Source organism: Coenobita brevimanus, chromosome 57 (genome assembly GCF_032717465.1).
Source record: "Coenobita brevimanus isolate Jiangsu-jjx chromosome 57, ASM3271746v2, whole genome shotgun sequence".
NCBI lineage: Eukaryota > Metazoa > Arthropoda > Malacostraca > Decapoda > Coenobitidae > Coenobita > Coenobita brevimanus.
The window spans coordinates 15,806,985-15,833,849 of NC_137010.1; the positions used below are offsets into that span (position 1 = coordinate 15,806,985).

Consider the following 26,865-nt stretch of genomic DNA (forward strand, 5'->3'; position numbering starts at 1 on the left):
CAAGATAAATCCCAAGAGAATGAAACCCAAAATATATTTAAGAATGATGCAGGATTAAGCGGGACATTATTAAATATTAGTGGGTACTCCTGTGGAGGATTTTGCCAGGCTGATGTGTAAGAACTGAGTCTTTGTTGCATAAGATTACTTTTACCCCAGTCAGAGATACGAGCCAAGTCAGTCATTAGGTATGCCATAGCCTCATCCCTTGTCTGTTGAAGTAACTGCTGAGATGGATATTGCAGGAACCGAATGGAAAGGTGAAGGGTGGAATCATGCATATGAGTGGATAGGATTAGACGTACAGCTTAGAGGGTCACTGATGAAAAAGAGGAAGAGAGCTGGTGACAGGACAGAGCCCTGAGGAACACCACTGTTGACAGATCTAGGAGATGAATGGAGGCCGTCTATGACAGCAGCTACAGAATGACCAGAATGGAAGTTAGAGACGAAGGCACAGATAGAAGGTTAGAAACTGTAAAAGGGCGGCTTGGAAGTTAAAGATTTATGCCAGACTCGATCGAAAGCCTTTGAGATGTCACGTGCAATGGCAAAGCTTTCGCCAAAGTCCCAAAAGGAGATGTCCAGGTGTCAGAAAGGTAGGTGAGAAGATCACCAATGGATCGTCCCTGACGGAACCCATACTGACGATCAGAAAGAAGGTTGTGATAGAAATAATGCTTTTAAATACTCAAAAACTTTTGATAAACAGGATGTTAAAGCAATTGGGCAATAGTTAGTGGGTTGGGAATGGTCACCCTTCTTTGGGACTGGCTGAATGAGAGCAAACTTCCCACAAAAAGAAAAGATACAAGTTGATCGACAAAGGCGAAAGAGTTTACTTATGCAGGGTGTAAGCACAGAAGCACAGTTCTTGAGGACGACAGGAGGGACCCCATCAGGTCCATATGCCTTGTAAGTATTGGGGCCACTGATGGCAGAAAATACACTGGTAGAAAAATTTTTATGTCAGCCATGAGGAAGTCATAGTGGGGAAGTGATGGACACACAGCACCGGAATCGTCTAAGATGGAATTGGAGGAGAAAGTCTGAGTCAACAGATCTGCTTTATCAGTAGAAGAAATAGCTACAGAACCATGAGAGTAGTAAAGAGGAGGGAAGAATGATGAGGTAAAGTTGTTAGAAAGGTTTTTGGCAAGGTGCCAGAAGGAGCAGCAAGAATTCAAGCTGGAGAGCTGAGAGCATTTAGTACGGTTGAAATTATTTTTGGCAACGCGAAGAACAGACATAGCACGATTCCAGGCAGACACATAAAAAAAAATGTGATTCAGGGATGAGTTGGCTCTGGTACCTTTTATAGACCTTGTCCTTGTTGCAGACAGCATTAAAAGAAGAGTGATTAAACCATGGCTTTTTTGCATTAGTCAAAGGATATGAGAAAAAAACGTATGCTTCTATGCCAGAGACACTAACCTTCGTCATGCGCATGGCATACTCAAATGGGACCCGGTCATGGAAACAATAATTATTCCAGGGAAAGTTAAAGAAGTACTGCCTGAGGGCCTCCCAATCAGGAGCTCCTAAGTGCCACAATCTACATTTCTTTGGAGGGTCTGCAGGCCATACTGGAGCGATAGGACAGGTTAAGGTAATAAGGTTGTGATCGGAGGAGCCCAAAGGAAAGGAAAGATTAACAGTGTTAGCAGAAACACTAGTTGTAAGGAAGAGGTCAGGTATGTTGGAACTCTCTCCAAGTCAGTCAGGGATACAGGCAGGGTGCTATATAAGCTGCACTAGGTCATTAAGGATAGAAAAGATGTAGGCTTGTTCACCAAGTGGATTGGTGAAAGGAGAGATGAGCCAAAGGTGGTGGTGAACACTGAAATCTCCTAGAACGGAGATTTCAGAGAAAGGAGAAACGAACAGGATGTGTTCCATCGTAGATGTATGATAGCTGAAGAATTTTTCATAGTCCGTAGAATCAGGGGATAAGTAAACAGCACATAAATATTTAGTCTGAGAATGACAGGAAAGCCGAAGCCAGAGAGGAGAGAATTCAGAAGAATCAAGTTCAGGAACACAAGAGCAAGATAAGCCATTGCATACATATACACAACTGCCACCTTTGGCTTTGATATGAGCATACAGAAAGTAGAAGGATACAGAAAAGGGTTTGCTATCAGTTCCTCACACAGCTGAGTCTCAGTTAAGAAGAGAAGGTGAGGTTTAGTAGAGGAGAGGTGGTGCTCAATAGAAAGTTAGAGGAAAGGCCGCGAATATTGCAGAAATGGAGAAAAAAAAAAAAAAGAGTCAGACAGTGGTTCCAGGCAATTCGTTGAGTTGTCACTGGGACAGGGGGGGATGCTGGGGGCATTTATGGTCCCCCCCCCCCCCAGACTCTGAGGTTTGGTGATTAGACACCATTTTTTTTTTTTTTTTTTTTTTTTTTTATAAGGAAGTGCAGTGTGTAATGTGTATGTAGTTTGGTGTTGACAGTTAAAGAAACTTGTACTGGAGAGCATGCTGGTCTACTCTCTGTGGTTACTGAAACACTGAAAAAGTACAGCAAAAGGGGATGGTCAGGAAATAGTCCATCAGGCTGTCATCGGCTTTCCATCTGCCTTGGGAGTACTTATATCCACTTCCTCTATATGATCAAGGCATCTAAGCAGAATCACTTCTATCCTATTATTTGACAAAATTTTTCCTCCAAATCTTTCACTGATCACTATACACAATTTCTTACCAACTGGATAAATACTATCCAGAACAATACTTCTTATCTTTTAAGCAAATGATAAAATATCAAGCTTTTACCTGCTTATTTTTGTTATCTTTGGCATGTCTCAGGAGTGCAGTTCTGCATGGTAGTGAGATCAATGAAGTAAATGAAGAGGATATTCATAGGCTCAAACATAAAGAAATGATAATGATTAGATGAATGTATAGTGTGTCCTTGAATACAAGGCCTGGGGGACTACGACTGAAATGAGAGAGGGATTGGAAACGGAATGTATTGGTGTTGTGATGAGAAGGGGTAGACTGAGGCTGCCTGGACATGTTGAGAGGATGGAGGATGACAATTGGGTGCAGGTGTGAAGTGTGAGCATCAGGGGTAGAGCTGAGAAAGGGCAGACCAAAAAAGACCTGGGTCAAGGACATACAGTGTGACCTTGAGGTGAAGGGACCAAATAGGGAGGTTGCCAGAGATTGAGCAACGTGGAGAGCTGTCATTCCGTGACCGACACCAACAAAGCATGTTGGAACCTTTATCAATGAAACAATACGAATCATGCCATTTTTTGTTCGGTTTTGTAATTTTTGTTTCAAAAACCAATTCAATTATCACTGAAAGATTTGGTTATGATCATAATGATAAAGATTTATCTCTTTTCATTTAATCTTATTTACTCAACACTGCTGAAGGAAGCGAGCTTATACAGGGTGTCCTGGGAAATTTTTGGGAAACTTCAGGCTATTCTCAGGCTAATTCTGAATAACCTCCTGAAGTTTCTCAAAAATTTCCCAGGACACCCTGTACAGTATATAGGACTTAATTTCCCTTCTGAATTATGCTCCATTAATAAGTCCATCGCTAAATCCAACTATGGCAATGGCAGTTACCATGCATGGAGGCCTCAGTTGACCCAACACTGTTCTTGATGGGGACAGAGATGGTGAAGGAGTCACCGGAACCTTCTATTCTGCGGCCCCGGAACACTGCCTGGGGGTCAAGCTCTGCCATGATCTCTTCTTCATGGAGTTGTGCTGGCAAAGGGAAGGAGCCATACTAACATACAAGATATAAGAGTTTTTCTAAGAAACCACTTCACTTCAATAACAGTTCACTTTTCATTCTTGCTGCTACCAAACAATTTTATTCAACTTAAGAGAACACCCCCCACAATAAAGGGGTTAATGAAAATTATATCTAACTCATCCACTTTGAAAAGTCCCTAATCGGCCAAATATGATCATCCAAAGGTAGCAAGAATACAATTTAAAAAAAATGATCACTGGATTCAAAGGTGACTGATTCAAAAGGTCAGTGATATAAAAATTAACATCCATGCTGAGATTCAAAAGCTAGATTTTTGGTAAGAATATGAGACATGAGTTGATATAAGCCACAGTAGAGAAAATAACTGCCTTCACTACAGTGGCTGTCCATCCATCAATCATTTGTCCCACTACTGCTCCACTTTGAGCACAGGGATGCGAGGCTAGGCTACTCAGTCTTCAAAATTCTGGCAAGAGTGATGAGCTGCTTGCCCTTTCTTTGCATTGCATGACCTTATGGGTCACATCTAACTCAGTCTATCAATAGCCAGATGCTTTAATCCTGGAAAACAAACTACTTACATGCCACCCTGTCCTCTGTTATAAGGCTACCCTCCCTCCAATTCACATTTTCCTCCCTCATTTTCCTTTACACAGTACAGAAAGCTGAGTAGAGGCAACAAGAGGACTGCATAAAAATGTGCTGGTGTCTACATTAAAGTAAGTGTAAAAGACAGAGATATGGCTTGAGTCTGAAAAGTCAAGAGTGACAGAAATGAACATAACACTAAATATATATGGTACATGCAGCATGCCTTAGTTGTACAGAAAAAGAGATCTGGAACTTCATGAAAGATGTAAAGTAAAGAACTCTACTGATGAAACAACAAAGGAAATTGTTTAAATAGCATGGTCATATCAACAAAACAGATATAAACAAGATGGGGAAGAAGGTACAGTCACGCGTACTAATTTCTGCTCAGGGGTTACCCCTTCCTTCCCCCCTCTACCCTGGACAGAGGGAAAGGGGGAATCGCGAACAAGTCTACCCCGCCTTCTGCCCCCAACTCCCCCACCCTCCACTTCCAGCTGCCAGCTACTGATTAGACGCAAATTTTCTCATGTCTTGTAAACATGACTAAACTGTCGTCGCACACACTTTCAACGGTCAAGATTTGGACTATATTTTTAGAATAAATCATTACCGTATTGAACTGCATTCTCAAATTGAAAATATTCACCATCATCCAATGTCGTCCGCTGCACAATTCTGGGTTCCAGTGCTACCTTTTCACTTCCCCCAGCTGTCTCTCTCTCTCTCTGAATTTACTTTTCCCACTCACTCTTTCTTTGTAAATTTATATAACTTTCTCTTTGCTTCTCTCCCCCTCTCCCCTTTCGCTCTCATTCTTTGTCTTAAGTCTTCCCCGCCTCTCACCCCTCCCCTCCCCCCACCTTAGGCCTGATCAGCAGTCAGTTATACCATCACCGCTCCTTCGTATATCGTGTGCAGGCAGCATTTATCACACACACTTAGGTCAGATGTATGGAAAGCTAATTATATACAGTATATATATATATATAATTGTATTTCTCATTGTGCCAAGTTCAAATAGAGAACACCAGACCAATATTCGTAATTTTTTATTAGAGTGACCATTCCACTTCACATAGCTGGGTAGCTGGGCTTATAAACTGCACACACACACACACACACACACACACACACACACACACACACACACACACACCGCTCGCTGGTGCAGTGGTAACGCTCTCGCTTGCCAACTGGTGGACGGGAGTTCGCGCCTCGCTCAGGTTGCGAAAAGTTTCACTGACGAAGTGGGTGGTTACTGTCCCCCTCGAGCAAGGGGACGTGTGTGTGTGTGTGTGTGTGTGTGTGTGTGTGTGTGTGTGTGAAGGTCACAGCCTTGCCCTTAGATCGGACTATATGAGCTCTCAGCTCCCTTCCGGGAGGGTAAAAAAGCTGACGATCACGACCATCAAGTGATCCTGACCGACCCGGTGAATTACACACACACACACACACACACACGACTTAAATTTTGCACTGAGTGTGGCGACAACAAATATAGCCATTCTAACAACTGGATCTGCTGGCTCCAAACTTTCCCTGTCCCAGTCAAACTCCTCATTCAATAACCGGTTACTGAATGAGGAAATACCCGCTAACCTTAGCACGTTTTCGCTCTGACTCCTAATATTCTATTGATAATTAAATAAAGCAAAGTTTTTTGACTGAATTTAAGATAATTAGGTGTGTATGAACCTATATGGTGAAGAAAATAATATTTTCACAACAGTAAAGACTGCATTCCAGTACTGGGAACTTCCGACGAGAAGCCAGTCACCACTGTTTTCTTTTATTGTTAATGGCTAGTATACAGAGGAATAATTTCCCTACTGTACTTTTGTCAGTGCACTTACACATTGGAACGAAACATTAGCAATTATTCCTCTTGTCACTGGACATTCTTGGAGGTCAGAAATAAGCACAGTGTATCCTGGCTAAACGTTAACAAAGCAGACTATGCTGCCTCAGTGTGAGTAGTGACGTCACGACCAATCACAGGCCGTTTCAGTGTCACGTGATTTTTCGGCTACTTTATCTATTATTTTTTCATGTTTCTACACATTTTTATTGGAAATAATGGTTGACAGATATTTTCTGATTATCTTTTACCCATACAAATATCTAACTTCAAAAATAATTTGACCGGAAACTCGTCTATTGTGCAGTGGACGACACTGGATTACAATGATGGTGAATATTTTCAATATGAGAATGCAGTTCAATACGGTAATAATTCATTCTAAAAATATAGTCCAAATCTTGGCCGTTGAAAGCGTGTGTGACGACAGTTTAGTCATGTTTACAGGACATAGGAAAATTTGCGTCTAATCAGTAACTGGCAGCTGGAGGTGGAGGGTGGGGGAGTTGGGGGCAGAAGGCGGGGTAGACTTGTTCGCGATTCCCCCCTTCCCTCTGTCCAGGGTAGAGGGGGGAAGGAAGGGGTAACCCCTGAGCAGAAATTAGTACGCGTGACTGTACCTATGAGTACATCTGAGCAAGGAAGGAGGTGTGAAAAACCAAGAACACAGTCTGATATAGTCAGTTATTTTATGGCTACACGAGGAATAATGGCCACTCTGTTGGTAGTAATTAGGCTTCTGTGTTTGTAGTTTTCTATTTCTGAATCCACCCTATTTACTTGTCCTTTCAATATTTCAGTCTTGTTAATGCGAGACAATTTACTGTTTTTAAAAATCTAAAGAGCCTCCCATACTGAAGGGGTTAAAAACAATAAATAAAAACAAACCACTACACTGAAGTAAAAAACATTCAGTAATGGAGTTTTAAAAATCTCAGTTAAAACTATTCATCACAGTGATGATTTTTGTAGAGTATTATATAACTACTAAATTAAGGTTAGAAAGAAACATCTGAGAGTCTATCTATCTATCTATCCATTGCCCGATGCCTTAATCCCATAAGGGGTGGCCACAAACAAATTGCCTTCATGTTGCCCCGTCCCCCACCATTTCAGTGCCCTGCTCCCAGCTTCCACCCCTTTCTCATATATCTCTCCACTTCATCCCTCCATCTAATCCTTGGTCTCCCCTTCCCTCTCCCCCCCTCCACCTCACTCACATACACTCTCCTCATCAGTCTCTCGCTCTCCATTTTCTCCACATGTCCAAACCACCTTAGTGTGTTTCTCCTAACGATTCCTATCACATCCACATCCACACCACAACGCTCCTTCACTTCCTCATATGTCAGTCTGTCTCTCCATGTGACTCCACATGCTCCTCTCAAATAACTCATTTCCACTGCTCTCACTCTTGATTTCTGTCCCTCCAACAAGGTCCAAGCTTCACTTCCATACATTAAAGTTGGTATCACAATACTGTTATGTAATAACTTTTTCATTTCCATGCTCACTTCCCTGTTACTTATCACTGTTTTCAAGGAACCAGCAACCTTTCTTACCTATTTCACCCTTTCAAGCACTTCACCCTCTAAACTTCCATTCTTACTCATTATACTACCCAAGTACTTAAATGCACTCACAATTTCCATTTCCTCCTCATCCAGCCTCATTGTACATTCACTGACTTCACTTCTCCTAAAGATTATAACTTTATTCTTCCCTACATTCACTTTTAGATGCCATTTCTTACACACTCTTCCAAACTCATCCACCAAGCCTTGCAGCTCCCCTTCGTCTTCAGTTAACAGCACAGTATCATCTGCAAACAACAGTACAAGGAGTTTCCAAACACTACCCTCTCTCACGGGGGCCGCTCCAACATCCACTGCCCTACCTTGTATCTCTTTTATAACGCCATCCATATACAGATTGAACAACCATGGAAAATGACACATCCTTGTTTCCATCCAACCTTCAAATAGAAGAATTCACTCAGTTCACTATCCACACGCACTGCAGCCTTAGCACCCTCATAGATACTCTTCATGGCATTCAACAACTTCCCATCTACCGGTACTCCATATATTCTTAATACTGTACTTTCCACAATCCTTGTCTATCCACCCTGTCATATGCTTTCTCCAAATCCATGAAGGCCGCATAGAACTTCTTTCCTTTCTCGAGAAACTTTTCCACTAAAGAACTAATTATGAATATCTGATCTACACAACCTCTTCCCTTCCTAGAACCTCCCTGTTCTTCTTCAACTAATTCCTCTGTTATTTCCCTATCTCTGTCAATAAGTATCCTACCATATACTTTTCCTATTACACCAAGAAGACAAATGCCCCTAGGATTACCACACACATCTTTTTCCCCTTTTCCTTTATACAAGGGAATAATTATACCTGACTTCCAATCCTCCGGGACTCTAACCTTCCTCCCAGGCCAATCTGGACATCTTCCACATCCACTCTACTACTCTTTCCCCCATGCTTCAGCATTTCACCATACACTCCATCAATTCCTGGGGCTTTCCCCATTTTAACTTTCTCCATTGCTTCCACAACTTCCATCCTACTGATTTCTTCCTCTCTTCTTACATCCCTCCATCTTGCAGCCATTTCCCAGCCACTTATACTTGCATTACTTTCATTATGTTCAACAATTCCTTAAAGTGTTCTCTCCATCTGCTCATTTTTTCTCCCTACTCTATTAGTAATCTACCATTTTTAACTTTCAGTCCCAGACTAGCGTCTTTAACACCCTGTATAACTCTTTTTACCTCATTCCAGAACATTTTCTTACAATCCCTCCACTTTACACTCTAATTCCTTCCAAATTCCTCATCCACTCTCTTCTTACTCTCACTTATTAATCTTTTCATCTCTCTCTTCTTCTCTACATATAATTCTCTCTTCCATCTCTCAACTTCCTCCACACCCCTGTTTCTCATTCACTCACTATATGATTTCATCTTCTGTGCCACAGCCTCGCTCACCTCTTCATTCCACCATGCTGTTCCTTGCACACTCCTTCGTCTTCTCTTCACCCCAAACACTACCTCACATGCTGCAGAGATTTCTTCTGTGAATATCTTACACACACCTTCCACATCCCCCATCTGCTCCAAATCATATTTACCCAATTACTCCTCCACTTCTCTCTTATATTCAACCTTTTTTCCATTCTCTTGTTACAAGAGGGGTTACAAGAAATATTTAATATAAATATTTTTGGTATTTTCAATCAATGCATAAGCCCTGATTCAGTGCCACATTTAGTGAATGTTATACCAAATGTAGCATGCATTTATACAGTATATGCTGCTGGCAAAAAATATGTAACTATCACATGGTTAGGAAGGCTGTACGAAGGGTGCAGCCAGGTCTAATGCAGCCCATGGGCCGCAGGTTGCCTATGTCTGCTTATGGGACACAGACCACTTCACTGACTGGAGGAAAAATAATCCCTTGCTATGTACACTTCCATATACAGTATACTACAGTAAACTTCATCCATCCATCCATTTCTGTCCTCCACCAGTTCTTCTGCTTCATCAACTTCAATAGGATGCAAAGTTATACCTATAGCAACAGTAGTAAAAAAGTAAAGTACATTACCATTAATCTCCGGGTCTATGTAATACCCCTTGCCCCTGCCGCGGTGTGTCCCTCTGCCTCCCTGTCCCTTGTGTTGTCCCCTGCTGCCTCTGGAGGATAACACTCTCCCCTCCTCCTTGCCACCTGACACCACAAAGTCACCCAGCTTGATCCCTTCACCTGCCAACAAATCATTAATAATAATAATCTGCAAGAGGACACTTTTGTATAAGTCACCCAAAATAAAATCAGAGAGGGCTGAAAGGTTTAAGTAAGGTTGTTTCTAACCCCCCAAAACTGGGAACACGTCACCAAAGCTGAAGCTGTCTAGCATGAACAACAGTGCTGTGATCGATATGATTTCCTGCATTGATATTTCATTCATTCATCATCCAATCCTACATTTCCCCATGAGAAGCGTAGAAGCCCGGGGCTGGGCAGGTTGGTCCTGACATTTAACATGATAGTGACCAGCCTCACTCATCCCTGAGTGGCATTACGTGAGCAATAAATCCCAACCACCCCTTGGATATAAACCTTCACCGGCTCAATCCGATTGGAGTGCTGTAATTACCCACTAAACCGCCAGGTGCCAAAAGTTGGTTATATGGTTATCACCCAGCATAGCAAATGGTTCCCTGGTGTACAGAAAGCCATTTGGCTTGTCACTCAGTGTAGAGGCACCCACAGGCAGAAGGAAGAGGAAAGAATGAAGGAAAGAAAGACAGAAGAGGGAGTGTAAAGACACCCGTAGCCAGAAGGACAGGGAAAGAATAAAGGATAAAAAGACAGAAGAGGATGGAAGGAAAGAAGGATGGAAGAGAGGAAAGGGCAGACACCCAAGAGCAGCACTATATTGAGTGAGTGGATGGTGAGTGCCCCCAACTACCACATATACTGCCAATATTTTTTCCGATACCAAAATTATACCAATGTTTACCGTTGATATCGGAATATTGGATACAGGCATATGAAAACTTAAAATTTTATTGAAGATCTTATTGAAGATCTTGTCCACTGTTTTGCCTGATTCTCTGTGAAAGAATGTTGTTTCCTTGGCTGTTTTGAGGCTTAATAAAGAAGAGTCTTACTGAAATCATTAAAGATTCAGAATAAAAAGTGGGTGAGCGGGAAAGAAGGGTGAAAAAAATGGAAGTTGAAAACAGTTAGCTGAGAATGTGGTATGCTGTGTACTGGGAAAGTGTGGTGGCTGCGTGGGTTTATGTATGTAAATAGTGTACACACGCTGTCGACATAAGCGCAAACTGCTCACAACCATTAACTCGCATACTCCTTATTTACCTGTATTATTTACAGTCACTCTTCTCACTGTAGTCTAAATAAAGAACTGAATAACTGAAATGAAAAAGGCAGTACTGATGGGGAGACTATGGGGACATAACTCTTCAGATGAAGGGATGAATGACATTTGGCAACATCGTCTAAGCTCAACTTCAACAGCGAAGCAATCCTTTGATTCAATGGTTCCCATCCTGAAGGAAGCACCTACCATGGGGGATGTGAGCAATTTCAAATAGGGGCGTGAGCATTCTGAGAAAAACAGAGTGGCATCAACAAGTGCATGTGTATGCTATGGTATTACTGATTGATACTGGTACCGGGTATGTATATATTCACATTCGCTCTCTCTCCAGCCTTCAAATCACCTCTTTCTTTGTACCCATGTAATATGTTGGTGTTTTCGTTTTCTATCTGTTGGCTGGTCACCTTCTCTCTCTCTCTCTCCTATCAGGTCATTTTGAGAGAAAAGTAAGATATCAAGAAGTTTTATATTGTATGATGGACCACACTCGACAAAGTATGAACATCCCTCAATATCCCCCCTATCCCATGAAAACAGGGATAGATGATAGCAGGAAAAGGACTTATGCAGCCTATATTCAACTGTGTTAACATCCACTACAACCTGCAGCAAAAATAGTAATAATTCTGGCATAAGTTTTCAGTCACATGATGGCAGGAAGTGTGTGTGTGTGTGTGTGTGTGTGTGTGTGTGTGTGTGTGTGTGTGTGTGTGTGTGTGTGTGTGTGTGTGTGTGTGTGTGTGTGTGTGTGTGTGTGTGTGTGTGTGTGTGTGTGTGCGTGTGTGTGTGGAGGGGGGTGGAGGGGCATGAATCTGTGAGCTATGGCTACAGAATCAAGGATAAGCCAGCACAACCTGCAAAGATTGACAAATGCTGCTTTAGTTGATATGAAAATGTTATATGCAGATCTTGTCAATGGCTCTTCATTACAACAATATATTATTCTTTCTCACCTGTGAGTATGTGAACCAAGGCTAGTGAGGGCATGTGAATGTAAGAATCAAGGACAAGCAGGCACAACCTGCAAAGGCTGACAGCTGTTGCTTTAGCTGATATGAAAACGTTACATATAGATCTTGTTGTCAATGGCTCTTCATTACAACAATTTATTTTCTCTCTCAAAAACAGTACCCGGTATATATATATATATATATATATATATATATATATATATATATACACATAAAATCCATCATCCAATCCTATGCTGCCCCATGAGAAGCATAGGAGCCCAGGGCTAGGCAAGTTGGTCCTGGCATTTAAGATGAGAGTGACCAGCCTCATTCATCCTTGAGTGGCATTACATGAGCAATAAATCACAACCACCCCCAAACACCCCTTGGATATAAACCTACACAGGCTTAACCTGACTGGAGCACCTTAACCCCTTCGTACATGATGATGCATTTGTTGTCATTAGGGTCTGGCTGTGACAATACACACTGATGCTTTTGGCGTCATTAGGGCATAAAAACTTTCGTCAGAGGAAAAGTTTTTGGCCGATCGGCGTCATTTTTGGAGGCGTCAAAGCTTCCCTGCTCCTCGTCAAAAGAAATGAGCTGGCAACCGTGGGTCCCGATACCAGCAAGAGAGCAGACAGGTTATTCAGTACCAAATGAGCTGTGAGTGGGGAAGGTACTACAATGTTCTGTCCCTTTAAATTTCCACTCTTACCCCAGTCCTGGCCGTGCAACATATTTCACTATACCAGTAGTGCTTGTGTATAGTGTTTAGGCACTGTTGTGATTAGATTTGGTGTTTGCACTAGGAAATTTGGTGTTTATGAAACATTCCTTGTCGTTATCAGAAGATGGCCCAACAAAGATTGTGCTACTGTTTCTAATCAAATACACTGCCTCTACCTGGCACCAAGTTTGAGTATTCAGCTATAAAAAATAATGACAGTGAATCACGTGAATATAGTGTGCATATCTAGTGTACAAAGAATTGGTGAAATACATGCAGTAGCTTAGAGGAAGGCAGGATACCACCCTACAGTCACAAGGCATGGGTACACTGTAGTTTTTTGCATTTTTCTTGAAAACTATGAGACCTAGGATCACTGTTATGGACTCAAATGAAAGCCAATGAAATTCTGCATAGGATGATAAAATAAAAACATAAAAGTGGCAAGAAAAGTTTTTCGCAAGAGCTCCCCGAATAAAAAATCTGTGGTCTGTCGGAAATGGGTTTTACTATTTCGTTTATTACTCGAACACCATACCTCGTATCAAATTGGGACCTCCTGCAATCGAGAGCTAATAAAATTCTCTTTCAAATGATTGTATAACATGTAGGGACTGATTGGTAAACATTTGACTTATGATGTTGGGAAGTGAGATGTATGCTCCTGAATTTTTATTCACATGGCCCTAACGTACGTAGTGTTTTTTTTTTTTTTTTTTTTTTTTTGCTTACTGTGTAGAACAAACATCGACGAATAGGAATATGTGGGTGTTGTGGCAAAAAAAATATGTCTGGGTGGTTAAAATAAGCCGAGAATACACATTTTTGGAGCGCGTGGTAAGCAGGGGGTGAGGGGAGAGAAGCCAACACGCCATGTCCCAGAATAATTATTAACTTATACGTGCACAAAAGGGTTAATTACCCACTAAACCACCAGGCGCCATAATCTGGTTATATGGTTACCACCCAGCGTAGGAAATGGTTTCCTGGTGTACAGGAAACCATTTGGCTTGTCACTCAGTGTAGAGTAACCCATAGGCAGAAGGCATATATATATATTTATACACACACACACACACACACATATATATATATATATATATATATATATATATATATATATATATATATGTATATATATGTATATATATATATATATATATATATATATATATATATATATATATATATATATATATATACTGTATAAATATACTGTATATATATACACACACACACACACACAAACACACACACATATATATATATTTATATATATATATATATATATATATATATACACACATATATATATATACATACATATATACATATATATATATATATATATATATATATATATATATATATATATATATATATATATATATATACATATTTCTTTTGTATTTTTTTCATGTGAGGAAGTAACCAAAGGCGAGCCCACAAAACTGTTTCTTCCAAGAGAAAAACAAAATACAAGAGAGAGCCAAATTCAAGATCCGATCATTTCGAGATGCCTGGACACACTGCGTTTGAAAGACTGGAGATCATAGGAAGCAGGAAATACAGACAGAGGGAGACAGTTTCAGAGATGACTGTTGCATAAATGAAGGACTGGGAGTAACGGTTAACTCTTGCATTAGAGAGTTGGGCAGAAAAGAGATGAGAGTTTGCTGCTAGACGGGTGCTACGCGCCCGTCATAGAGGTGGAGGAATGCATGCAGACAGTTCAGAGGAGCAGTGACCATTGAAAGAGCGACAGTGCAGCGAAGAGACATAGGTTGAAGTGAGTAAGGGGAGGAGAGTTAATGAGGCAAAAAGCCTTTGACTCCACCCTATCGAGAAAAGCTGTATGTGGGGAGCCCCCCCCCCCCACATATATACGAGTATATATTCCAACCATCCATCCATCATCCAATCCTACATCGCCCCATGAGGAGTGTAGGAGCCCGGGGCTAGGCAGTTGGTCCCGACATTTAAGATGAGAGTGACCAGCCTCACTCATCCCTGAGTGGAATTACATGAGCAATCAACCCCAACCACCCCTTGGATATAAACCTTCACCAGCTCAATCTGACTGGAGCACAATAATTACCCACTAAACCATCAGGTGCCAAAATTGGTTATATGGTTACCACCCAGCATAGTAAATGGTTTCCTGGTGTGTGTATATATATATATATATATATATATATATATATACTGGATAAATATAAATATATATACTGTATATATATCTCTATCTATCTATCTATTGCCAGACACCTCAATCCCGTTTGGGGTGGCCACAAACAAATCGCCTCCACGTCGCCCTGTCCCCCGCCATTTCACTGCCCTGCTCCCAACTCACACCCCCCTCTCTCATATACCTCTCCACCCCATCCCTCCATCTCATCTTCAGCCTTCCCCTCCCTCTTCCCCCCTCCACCTCACTCACATACACTCTCTTCGTCAGTCTTTCACCCTCCATCCTCTCCACATGGCCAAACCACCTCAGTGTATTCCTCATAACGCTTCCTATCACATCCACATCCACACCACAACGCTCCTTTATATACTCATTCGTCAGCCAGTCTCTCCATGTGACTCCACAGGCTCCTCTTAAATAACTCATTTCCGCTGCTCTCACTCTTGACTTGTGTCCTTCCAACAACGTCCAAGCTTCACTTCCATACATTAGAGTTGACATTTAAGATGAGAGTGACCAGCCTCACTCATCCCTGAGTGGCAGTACATGAGCAGTAAACCACACCTTGGATATAAACCTTCACCGGCTCAATCTATGTATACTCATCATCATCATCATCATCCACACCTCCATTCCCACCCTAGGGCAGGGTGAGGAGCAGCAACGCCCAGACAGCTCAAGTTTGTCCATAATGGGCAACGCTTCCATTCAGTCATCATTCAAGCTCCCAGAATCCTGGCTCTATGGTACGTCAATAAACTTTCAACATATTCTGCAGCTTCACATAATCGTATCCAATAGAGTCAATCAGAATGCTCTCACGTTAAAAAGGGATGCCAAATCCTTGATCATGCTTTTTTTTCTCACAACATTCATCCACCCAGCTTGATCTCGTCAGTTCCCTAGCCTCACCGACTTCCATACCATATACAGTACATATATATATACAGGTAACTCGCACGGAACACGATCTCACAGAACGCGCTCGCAATTATACACGGTAAGGGCTGGGATACATAAAAGACAACGTAAGATTAAAGAACCATTATGAAAACTACAAATTAACGCAGGAGAGGCCTTTGAAAGATCAAATCCTCAAACGTCACCGCAGCGCACGGTTTGTTTTGATTACGTGACGATCTAGGCGGGAAATTATTCAGTGAGTGAGACATTCCCGAGTACAGTAGCACAGTATTTGTAAGTTAAATATTTACAGTACTGTACTGTTCTGGTAAGTTTATGTGCAACTTAAAGTACTATTAAATAACGTTAAAGCAAGAAATAAAGTCTTATAACCAGTTTACCTGATAGGCGTCAGAATATTGCCTTTTTTACTTGTTCGTTTTTTCCACAGTACTGTACAGTATTTGTAAGTTAAATATTTACTGTTCTCGTATGTACTGTACTTGTAAGCACTTAAATAAAGTTAAATCATTAAATAAAGCCTTGTAACCAGTTAACCCGAATTATATGATTACCCATGATCGGCGTCGGAATATTGCCTTTCTTGTTTGTTCGTTAAACTCTTACTGCACTGCTTTTCTACAGTACTGTATTTATAAGTTAAATATTTAATGTTCTGGTATGTACTTGTAAGCAATTAAAGCATTATATAAAGCCTTGTAACCAGTTAACCTGATTTATATGATTACCCATGATCGGCGTCGGAATATTGCCTTTTTTGTTTGTTCGTTAAAAACTTGCTGTGCAGCTTTTCCACAGTACTGCATTTCTAAGTTAAATATGTACTGTTCTGGTATGTACTTGTAAGTTAAAGCACTCAAAAAAGATAAAGCATTAAATAAAGCCCTGGTACCAGTTAACCTGATTTATATGATTACCTATGATCGGCGTCGGAATGTTTCCTTGTGTTTACATACAGTATTTGTGTTGAAGTTTTGCTGTGGAGTACTGTATTTGTGAGTTATAACATTAAATAAACCTTCTAACCACTTAAAGTGCTTTCTAGTGATTACCAGTGACAGATAACAGCAAAACAACACATCTGGGGGGTCTAGGGAGCAAAATACGGAGTAGTTTAAATATAAGCGATTTCGCACCTAACGCTGCATGGTAGGAACGAAACCCACGTGTTCCGTGCGAGTTACCTGTATATATATATATATATATATATATATATATATATATACTCATATATATAATCTCTCAATTATCTGGATGACCATTACCCAGACCATCCTTTATTCATACGCTGTGATCTGGCTGTATTAAACCATTAACTGAGAATTTTTTCCCACTATCCGGATAAAATGCTCATGTCTGGGCGAAAATTAAGGCCACGTGAACGCTTTCATGCCTGTCCGGACCAGAATAGCCCAGTTGAGCTGCCCTGTCTGGTTGGGTAGTTCGCCCACTGACCACAGAGACCCTCATTCGTTCTCATTTCCCCATGGATCCCAAACTGAAAACAGCTCCTCTCAGACACCTGTTATGGCCGTGCACCTTGTGGCTGTTTCCTACCTGCTTCACGCTTTGCTATTCCTTGCATGCCTCTTCCTAATGTGCGTGATAATGGCCCCTTCACCAGGGAAAAAGAAGAGGTTTGTGATGACTCAGGAGAAGCAGGAGATCCTGGGTAAGACTGATGTGGGATGGTCGAATCATGTGTTAACCTTGATTTTATTCTAGCGTACTGTACTGTATCATGATTTTATTCTATTTTCCATTATTTTATTCCATCTACCTTAATGTTTTGTGTGCCCACTGCATTTTTGCAGCCATTTTTTTCCATGTTTTCATGTCACTGCAAGGTATGGCCCTGCAGTGGTGACTGCTTGTCTGTGTTTGATGGGTCTGCTTGACCAAAGTAATTGTTTGGCTGTGGTTTATAGGACTGCTTGACCAGATAGTGTTAATTAACATGAACAAATGTTGTACAATGTACTGTAATGGCCTTTTACACTGGCTTTCAGTGTTATGTATGAAGGGGAACCAGGGGAGAAGTCCATTATCCAGACAGAGCCATTACCTGGACATGCACTTGGCTCTATTATGTTCAATAATCGAGGGATTATTGTACATACATCATCAGCAGCAGCCGTTTGATTATCCACTGCAGGACTGGCCTATCCTGACCAAAGTCGGGACGATACAGCCAATGTATCTCTACCAAGTAGCTTAGGCTGTCTGGTAGGGATTGTATGTAGGGTGAGAACTGCTTGTATGCGTAGTAGTGTTGTAGTGACTTTGGATGTGCGTGTAGTCTGTGAACCAAGTGTAATCAGCCCACGCAAGCTGACTGGGTGCAAGCATACTTTACACCATGCGACACTGGTTCAACCAGAGCACCCCTTATGTCCGCCAATGCAGTACTTGGCCAGGTGAACATGCCCAAAGTTTATTATCCTGGTGGGGCACAAACCCTGGTTCACCAGTGCACGAAATGCACAATCTACCACTGTACCACAGAGGCTCCTGTACACACACACACACACACACACACACATATATATAGTATATATATATATATATATATATATATATATATATATACAGTGTATATAGCAATACTGTACTTCGCGGCCTATTAGACGCTGCAGTGTGAGAGACGCACCCTAATTCTAAAAGGGCAATTCTGAGAAAAAAGTATATCTCAACCAAGACTGAAGAAAGGTTGCTTGATATGAGTAATTTTCACTCAAATACACACTCATCCTTCAGAATCTCTATTCAGTACAGTATATCTGCCTTTGGTGTCTATTTTTATGTAAAAGAAGGGTACAAGACAAAAAAAAAAAAAAATAACCCCTTCCTTACAAAAAGTTACAGCGTTCCATGACACCACCCATCCCCAAGCCCCTTTGGGGTGGGGACGGGTAATGCCATACCCAGCCTGAGGAAGTAATGCATGACTAAATTATCCACTGAACATATCTTTCCCCCTTTGTGTGTGCATATGCATGTGTTCAATATGTGAATAGGTAGGTACAATACTGACCCTTACTCCTGGGGAACCGTGGATCATAGACAGGTTCAGCCTCATCCTGCTCCCTGGAAGTGAAATTACCATGTAAAATTACAAGCACATTTTGAACATAACTGATATATCTTACACTTTAATGTCAATGCCAAACAACAAAGATTATTTAACTCCTTGGCTGTGGCATGCCATTCAGAAAGCATTTCCAGTATGCTGTGGCAAACCTTCTACAATTTTACCTAATTTTTCAATGTTCTCAGTCTCCTTAACCCGCGGATTGCACAATTACCTTCTTTTTACTCCACCCCGTGATGTGCAAAAAGTGAAGCGAAAAAAAGTTTTTATTTAGTATTTGTTTATTATAAACTTGAAGATAAACATCCAGGGCATCATCTGGTGAAAAAAAATAATCTCTCCCTCTCTCTGTCCCTGCGTAGGGCCATATGTAATTTTACATAGGGGAGTGTTGAAAAAAAAAAAAAAAAAAAAATTTTGTTTATTATAAACTTGAAGATAAACATCCAGGACATCATCAGGTGAAATGAAAAAATTCTCTCTCTCTCTGTCTTTGCGTAGCACCATGCGCAAGTTTGCGTTGGGGTGTAGTAATGAAACCCTTAACTGCGGGGTGTCATTTTCGTGACTCTCGGGAGCAATGGATCATACCGAGGGGTGTCACTTTTGCGATTCTGTGTTATTTTGAATTCGGCTGGGCTTTCAAGTGGTTGCTTGTATCATCTGTCAGCACTGCTAGTGTCTAACAATAGTCAGTGTTGCTATTATCATCTGTACTCCCAACCATTGTTGATAATTTAGCCATTTCTCCCCCTTCTTGGCTCCCCTCCCTACCTCCCCTCCATTACCCTCTCCTCCCACCAGCCCCTGCTGCGCCGTGCTAGGCAAATCTTGCCCAAACTTTTCCAATCATTTCATCCATTGGAATGAGCCCTATGCTCTATTCTTACACAAAATAATATATATAAAAAAGAAAAAAAGGTAATTGATAGTGCCATACACATGGAATTGGCTAATTATCACCTGGCAACACCCCAAGTGCACTCGTTCGCTAATTTTCCCTGTCTATTTCCCTTTGAAATATGTTGTATGACCTGTTCTCATAATAAAAATATATATAAGAAAGGAAGGGAGAAGCCTAAGTGATATTTACATTCACCTGGAACTACCTAATTTATTATGTATTGTCTAGATTTCCTGCCAATCATTTCACAGCATATAAATTAGCAGCTGTCATCACGCTGACATTGTCGACCCTTGGCGGCCCCATATCAGCCTCGTCATTCAGTTCAGTCTTGTCTCTTGAGATGAAACCACGTTGTAGTCGTGTCCCTCCATTTCCGCCGTTTCTAGAGGGCCCTGTGACCTCTACCCCTACTAACCCTCGTGTTGGAACGGGTAAAGGACTAGTGACTCTGCTGTGGAATGTGAACTGGCTAATTTATCCATGATAATGATGGAGAGTGACTACAATCTTTCTGGTGAATCGAATGATGAGCCAGTGGAGGAATTGGTGATAAACTCCCAGTAAGAGTGCTCCAGTGTCCCAAGTTCATCCTGGCTCCAAGGGAAAGGAGCCCTTAGTTACTGGAAGTGAGTGTATAACATAGTGTAAATAAAATAGAAATGTAAATAATTACTAATATAAGAATATGAGTACAAATACTTGGAGTAATGACAGTGATAGTGAAAGCTTTGCTCTCTGCGCTAGTTTACTGAACGAGAAAGTTAATGCCTGGAGTGGAAATAAACTACTATTACAGGAAACTTATGGATAAATACACTATATATATATATGTGTAATAAAGTACTTGGAATATAAAGTGTGAGTGTGTTTATGTATAATAAATGACAATACCAGCGGGGAACAAGCGCGAGTGGGAAGCTAGTACGCGCTCGTAATTTACAATGCTTTCACGTTTTTTTTTTTTTTTTTTTTGTATGGATTCCAAACTACTTGAAAATCATAGAATAGTGTTTCTAATGATAATATCAGGCTGTGGTAACCATATTACAGGGTGTCGGGAAGTGTAAAGTGGAGACTTGGTTACCTAACTTCAGAAGTCTCCACAAGTCCTACGGTAGTCAAGGAAGGCTCAACAAACATCCCAGGAGAAAGCTGAAGGTGTGTGCCATATCCATATGTAATCATAATATTCTAGGACTAATAACTGATTTTTGGCAAATATTTTTTAAAAGTCGGAGTGCGAACATCCGCGCGTGAGGTGCACGAACCGCCTATGACATGCCTGCACTTAAGGGGTTAACAGTGATGCACGGACAGCACAGCCTGAGCTGTGGCTCACAATGCCACGCTACCCAGCCCAAGCTGTGGCTCACAATCCACTGGTTAACCCATTCCATCTGGGTGTCATGTCATGTGTACAGTACATGTCCACCCGGGGCTGTCCAAGTGTCTCGCGGCATTGTTTGAATATTCCGCAGGTTATTTCCACCACATGCAGTCACTGGTAACCCTCCTGCATGCATCTGAGTCATACTCCAGTCACCTGCATACCTTCACAATGGGTAGACCAATGTAAAAAGTTTTCTTTGTTTCCGAATCCTTGGCTGAGTGCCTGCAGCTGCCAACTTCAACACCAATGAAGTCCAAAGGCCAGAAAAGAAAAGTGATAGTGCGATTGGGAGAGAACCTGAGGCGACATTATTGCCAACTGTGAGTGGAGAAAGTGACTCTTCCTCAGGAAAGTGACCGCCATAATGAGTGTTGATATTTATGCATTGTGTGAAGAGGGTGGAGGATGTGATTCCACTGTGCACCCAACATTTCCCCCTATACATTCATCTACTATTTCCAATGATGGGAATGGTTCAGAGGGTACTGATATCCTGGAGAGGGGGAAATTGGCAAGGATAAGGAGATGGAAGAGGAGGTAGGGAGTGGAGAAACAGAGGAGGTGGAGGAGGGAAGGAGGTGGGAGGAGGAAATGAGGTGCATCAAGCCTTGCACCACCACTCTGTCCATTTGCATGAATAATGGAAGCAGAAAGTTTGTTTCATGATGAAATCAGCACCTTATTTTTTACTGAAAAATTTCATGTGCATATTTATTATGATGAAAATGTCTAAATCACAGAAAAAAAATTCTGTTATAGTGGAAAATACAGTACAGTATTTTCTACTATGGACAGTGAGTGTATAACTATTTTGTTCACAATATTTTTTTTTTTTTAAGTAGTTGTAGTAGTAGTGGCAGTATTTGTACAGTAGTATTAGTATTAGTATTAGTAGTAGTTGTAGTGGTAGTTGTAGTAGTAGTAGTTGTAGTAATGGTAGTTGTAGTAGTAGTAATACTTGTCATAGTAGTAGTTGTAGTAGTAGTAGTAGTAGTAGTAGTTGTAGTAGTGGTAGTTGTAGTAGTAGTAGTTGTAGCAGTACTGGTAGTTGTAGTAGTAGTAGTAGTAATAGTATTCTTTGCAGTGGTTGTAATACCCAGACTTCTAGTTGCACAGTGGTGCCAGAATCGAGCAACAGTGCAAGCCAAACATACATGTGTGTGTGTGTGTGTGTGTGTGTGTGTGAGAGAGAGAGAGAGAGAGAGAGAGAGAGAGAGAGAGAGAGAGAGAGAGAGAGAGAGTGTGTCTGTCTGTCTGTAAGGCAGGGTGGTGGTGAGGTGAGCAGGCAGCCTGCCTCAAGGTCATTGCTATGGTTACCGGCCTCCCAGCATCAAGTACGACTGATTATGGAAAATTTTTCATGTAAATAGTGTATGTGGTGGATTTTGGTCTTCTGAAAGTGTTAACGAAGTGTTATTATTGTGGAAGGCTAATCTAAGCCTTAGCTGTGTCACCAAACCTCTGCCACGCATATGGACACTGGCAAAAAAACAACAAAAATTACCCCCTTTCTCCACTCACTCACTCTCCCTACATGCACTTCACGGACCATCTGATGCAATTAGCTTGAAGTCGAAGGATTGATGAGTATTATGACACCTTGTTTTTTAATTTTGGTTAAGTATTAACTGAGATATGAAGGTTTAAAAATAGACAATTTTCGTGATTTCCCACGGAAATGCCCAGCTGTGGGAGGGATTCGCGGGAAGATGTGCCGGATGGGATGGGTTAATGAGCAAGCATGTATTATGCTCAATGGGTGGCCAGAAACAGAGTGATGCAAACTTTGCTTTGTATGGTGGTCAAGGGTGGCTATTTCCCACCCACCCTGGCATTAGTTAGGCAAAACATGCTCTGATAACCTAATATGGAAAAAGGAGAAACTGTCTTCAACTCATCACTACATATGGATTGGGACACCCACAGTTTTCAAGTTTGTTTCCATTGTACACCCTCCCAAAAAGTATCGGCACTCTTCAGCACGTATCTTTCTGAAACATGGATGAAGCATTGTGATATACGGGGCATCCTGTAATTAAAAGTGCAAACATTATGCTTGGTAATTATTAAAACTCAAAACTGCAAAAAGATTCACTTAATGGGTGGTACAGTGAGTCCTTGAAATACGAAAACTCGAAATACGAATTTCCGATGGTACGAAAGCGATAAATGTAGGACAAATTCCACAGTACGAGAGTATCTGTCTCAATGGTACAAAAAACGACGCGAGAGGAAATACGAAAAATTCAAGATGGGCACGCTGCAAAGCGCCGGGCTTGCTTGCGGCGAGAAAACGAACTAACCCCTCTCTGGTAAACACATTTTCGCGCACTTCCCAGTTGAGTCACCTCCATCCTCTCCTCTCAGCTTCGCTGTAAGTTACGCTGTTTTTTGCTGTTCTTCATCTTTTCGTATTTTCACCATGCCTCCCCAGCGCCCTGCATCATCTCCAGCATCCGGGGAACCAGGTGCAAAGAAGAAACAGCATCGTACTGTCACTCTCGAGAGGAAATTGGAAATACAGTAGTTAGATTGATTTACTTACCGGTAAATGTACAATCACATTGCTATCACATTGCTATCAGTAGGAGGCATAGAAGTTCTCTGCTAGATGTTCATGTTAAACGGGGAGCGGATATTGGTAGTGACCATCAACTCAGCATTGCAAAAATAAGGTTTAAACTTAAAAATCAGAAGAAGGAAAAATCTGGTGTTGGTAGATACGATATTGTTAAGCTTAGAAGGGAAGGAGAAGAAAAGGAGGAATTCAGATTAGAATGCAGAAATAGGTTTTTGGTGTTGGAAACGTTGGAAGAGGGGGAGAGAAGTGTAGATGAGATGTGGGAGGATGTGAACAAAGTTTTGCATGAGACTGCTGAATGTACGATTGGAAGGAGACCTAGATTCAGGAGAAAGAAATGGATATCAGAGGAAACGTGGGATATGATAAAAAAGAGAGGTGAGGCTAAATTGAGGAGTGAGATGCAATGCGTTGATGAACGAGAGATTGAATTAGCAAGAGCTGCGTACTGGAGTTTGAATTCAGAAGTAAGAAGGTTAGCTAGGAGAGATAAAAGAAGATGTGTGGATGAAAAGGTTGCAGAGACTGAAATCTTAATAAACAAAAATGATGGACAGAGTCAAAGAATAGCATATGAATCGATTAGAGAACTGAGTGGTAATGCAGGTAAACGCAAGGAAATACCAGTTAGAGACAGGGAAGGAAATTTATTGACCAAAGATGGAGATATTAAAAATAGATGGAAAGAGCATTTTGAGACAGTCCTTAATAGACCAATACCACCAGTAGAGGATATACCGTCTGCTCAGGAAGATTTAAATATAGAAACAGGAGAGTTGAGGCTTGCAGAAGTGGAGAAAGCAGTAAAACAGTTAAAGAATAATAAGGCACCAGGGGAGGATGGTTTATTTCCGGAAATGTTTAAAGTGGAGGGGGATAGATTAATAATGATCTTGACCAAGCTATTCAATAAGATATGGGTGACGGGGTTACTACCATCAGTTTGGAAGAATGGTGTAATTGTTAAAGTTCCGAAGAAGGGAGAACTGAGTGAATGTGGTAATTGGAGGGGAATCTCTTTGTCACCGATAGCTTTGAAAGTTTTCAGTAGAGTGTTGTTAAATAGGTTGGAGCCGGTGGTTGAGGGTATTCTGAGGGATGAACAGGCTGGTTTTAGAAAGGGACGTGGTTGCAATGATCAGATCTTTATAGTTAGGCATTTGATGCAGCAAGTTAATGAAATGAGAGTACCGTTAAGTCTTTGTTTTGTTGATTTTGAAAAGGCTTTTGATAGTGTTTCGAGAGAGACTATGGGGAAGATCATGAGACATTATGGAATACCAGAGGAGTTTGTGAGGGTCATTATGAACATGCATGAGGACACATTTTGTAAAGTGATGGTTGATGGTTGTCTGAGTGATTCGTTTGAAGTCAAGTCCGGAGTAATTCAAGGTGGTGTTCTATCGCCTTTACTATTTATATTGGTCATTGATTACATTATGAAACGAGTTGGAACAGAAACCGGTGCAGGTATACTTTGGGGAGAGAACAGGAAACTTTTGGATTTAGATTATGCAGATGATATAGTTTTGATTTGTGATGGGCCAGAAGAGATGCAGAGAGTGTTGGACTGTTTGGTGAGTGAAGGTCGCAAGGTGGGTTTGGTTATTAATTGTGGAAAAACTGAAATAATCAATATTAATATGGAAAATGCACAGGAATGTGTAATTGGAGGTATGGTTGTAAAGCAAGTTGATAGGTTTAAATATTTAGGTACTTATTTAGCCAAGGATGGTTCTTTGAACTTTGAATTCGAGGAAAGGTTAAAGAAGGCTAATCAGGCAATGGGAATGCTTAAAAATATTTGGAATAATAACAATTTCTCTATGCATACAAAAATCAAACTTTATAAGGTAATGGTTAGGAGTATCTTAATTTATGGACACGAGTCTTGGTACAGCACAGTGACTATGGAAAATAAATTCTTGGTGTTTGAAAGTAAAGCACTTAGAAGAATATTAGGAGTTAAGTGGTGGGAAAGGATACCAAATAGTAGAATTAGAGGAATAACGGGAGTGCAGCCGATCGATGAATATGTTAGATTCTCACGATGGAAGTGGCTAGGACATGTGTACAGGAGACAGGGAATAGTACGAGGTACACCAGGGTGGGTGGCACTTGGTAGGAGAGGTAGAGGAAGGCCAAAAGAGACGTGGGTGAGGACAATGAGACGGGAAGCTGGAGATGAGTGTTGGGGAGATCTTGAGGAGTTTGCACAAGATAGGATGTGGTGGTGTGAGTTCATCGAGGCCCTATGCATCCCCGAGGGTGCCACAGGAAATGATTGATTGATTGATTGAAATGTACAATGAAAGACACAACTATCTTCCCAGTTCAGTCTGAAGAAAATTTACACCAGGCGAAATACAATGAAAACCCTGTTTCTACTAGTGTGTGTTTCAAATGGTTCAATTTTTCCACGTTAAATTCGTCAGACTTTGGGAAGATACTTGTGTCTTTCATTGTACACTTGAAGCAGCAGAAAGACCTTATCAATTCAATGAATAATCCTCCAGCTTGTTTCTGTAATTTTCTGACAACTTTCAGTTTGGCATATTACTTTTTCTTGCTGAAAAATTTCCTCTCCGTTATTATCGTCACCTTCCCCTACGATCGTTTCCAGCGCAGTGGAAGAAACTCAACGTGCTCAAAGGTGGATATCGTTTCCCAATTTCCCAACTGGAGGTTAGGTTAGGTTAAAATCATTAGGTACAGATAAGCTCGATTAGGCCAGGTTTAGTTAAACACTTAGGGAAGAACAGTTCTTTCCGCCATTATGTTAACGAAATAAACAAGAGTTGTCACACCAGAACAGCTAATAATGACGGAGAAACAGATTTAGTAAGAAATGTTTACTGTATTTACCAACCCAGAAATAATCTGAAAAATATAACAGACTATCAGGAAGAACTGATTTGGTAAGATGCTTTTACTGCTTAAAGTAAAACGTATGTCTAGCTCCCTCAGTGGCT

General features: G+C 41.1%; 1 protein-coding gene across 1 annotated transcript in view; it reads right to left on the reverse strand.

Annotated features, from left to right (window-relative positions):
• Nucleotides 1-26,865, reverse strand: part of LOC145401905 (uncharacterized) — a 107,618-nt gene that overhangs the window by 24,670 nt on the left and 56,083 nt on the right. Inside the window, exons 8-10 of the mRNA XM_080274011.1 lie at nucleotides 18,959-19,011; nucleotides 9,821-9,979; nucleotides 3,586-3,729 (exon numbers count right to left, since the gene is read on the reverse strand). Coding sequence (XP_080130137.1) covers nucleotides 3,586-3,729; nucleotides 9,821-9,979; nucleotides 18,959-19,011 — 356 coding nt within the window. The remainder of the gene's footprint in view (nucleotides 1-3,585; nucleotides 3,730-9,820; nucleotides 9,980-18,958; nucleotides 19,012-26,865) is intronic.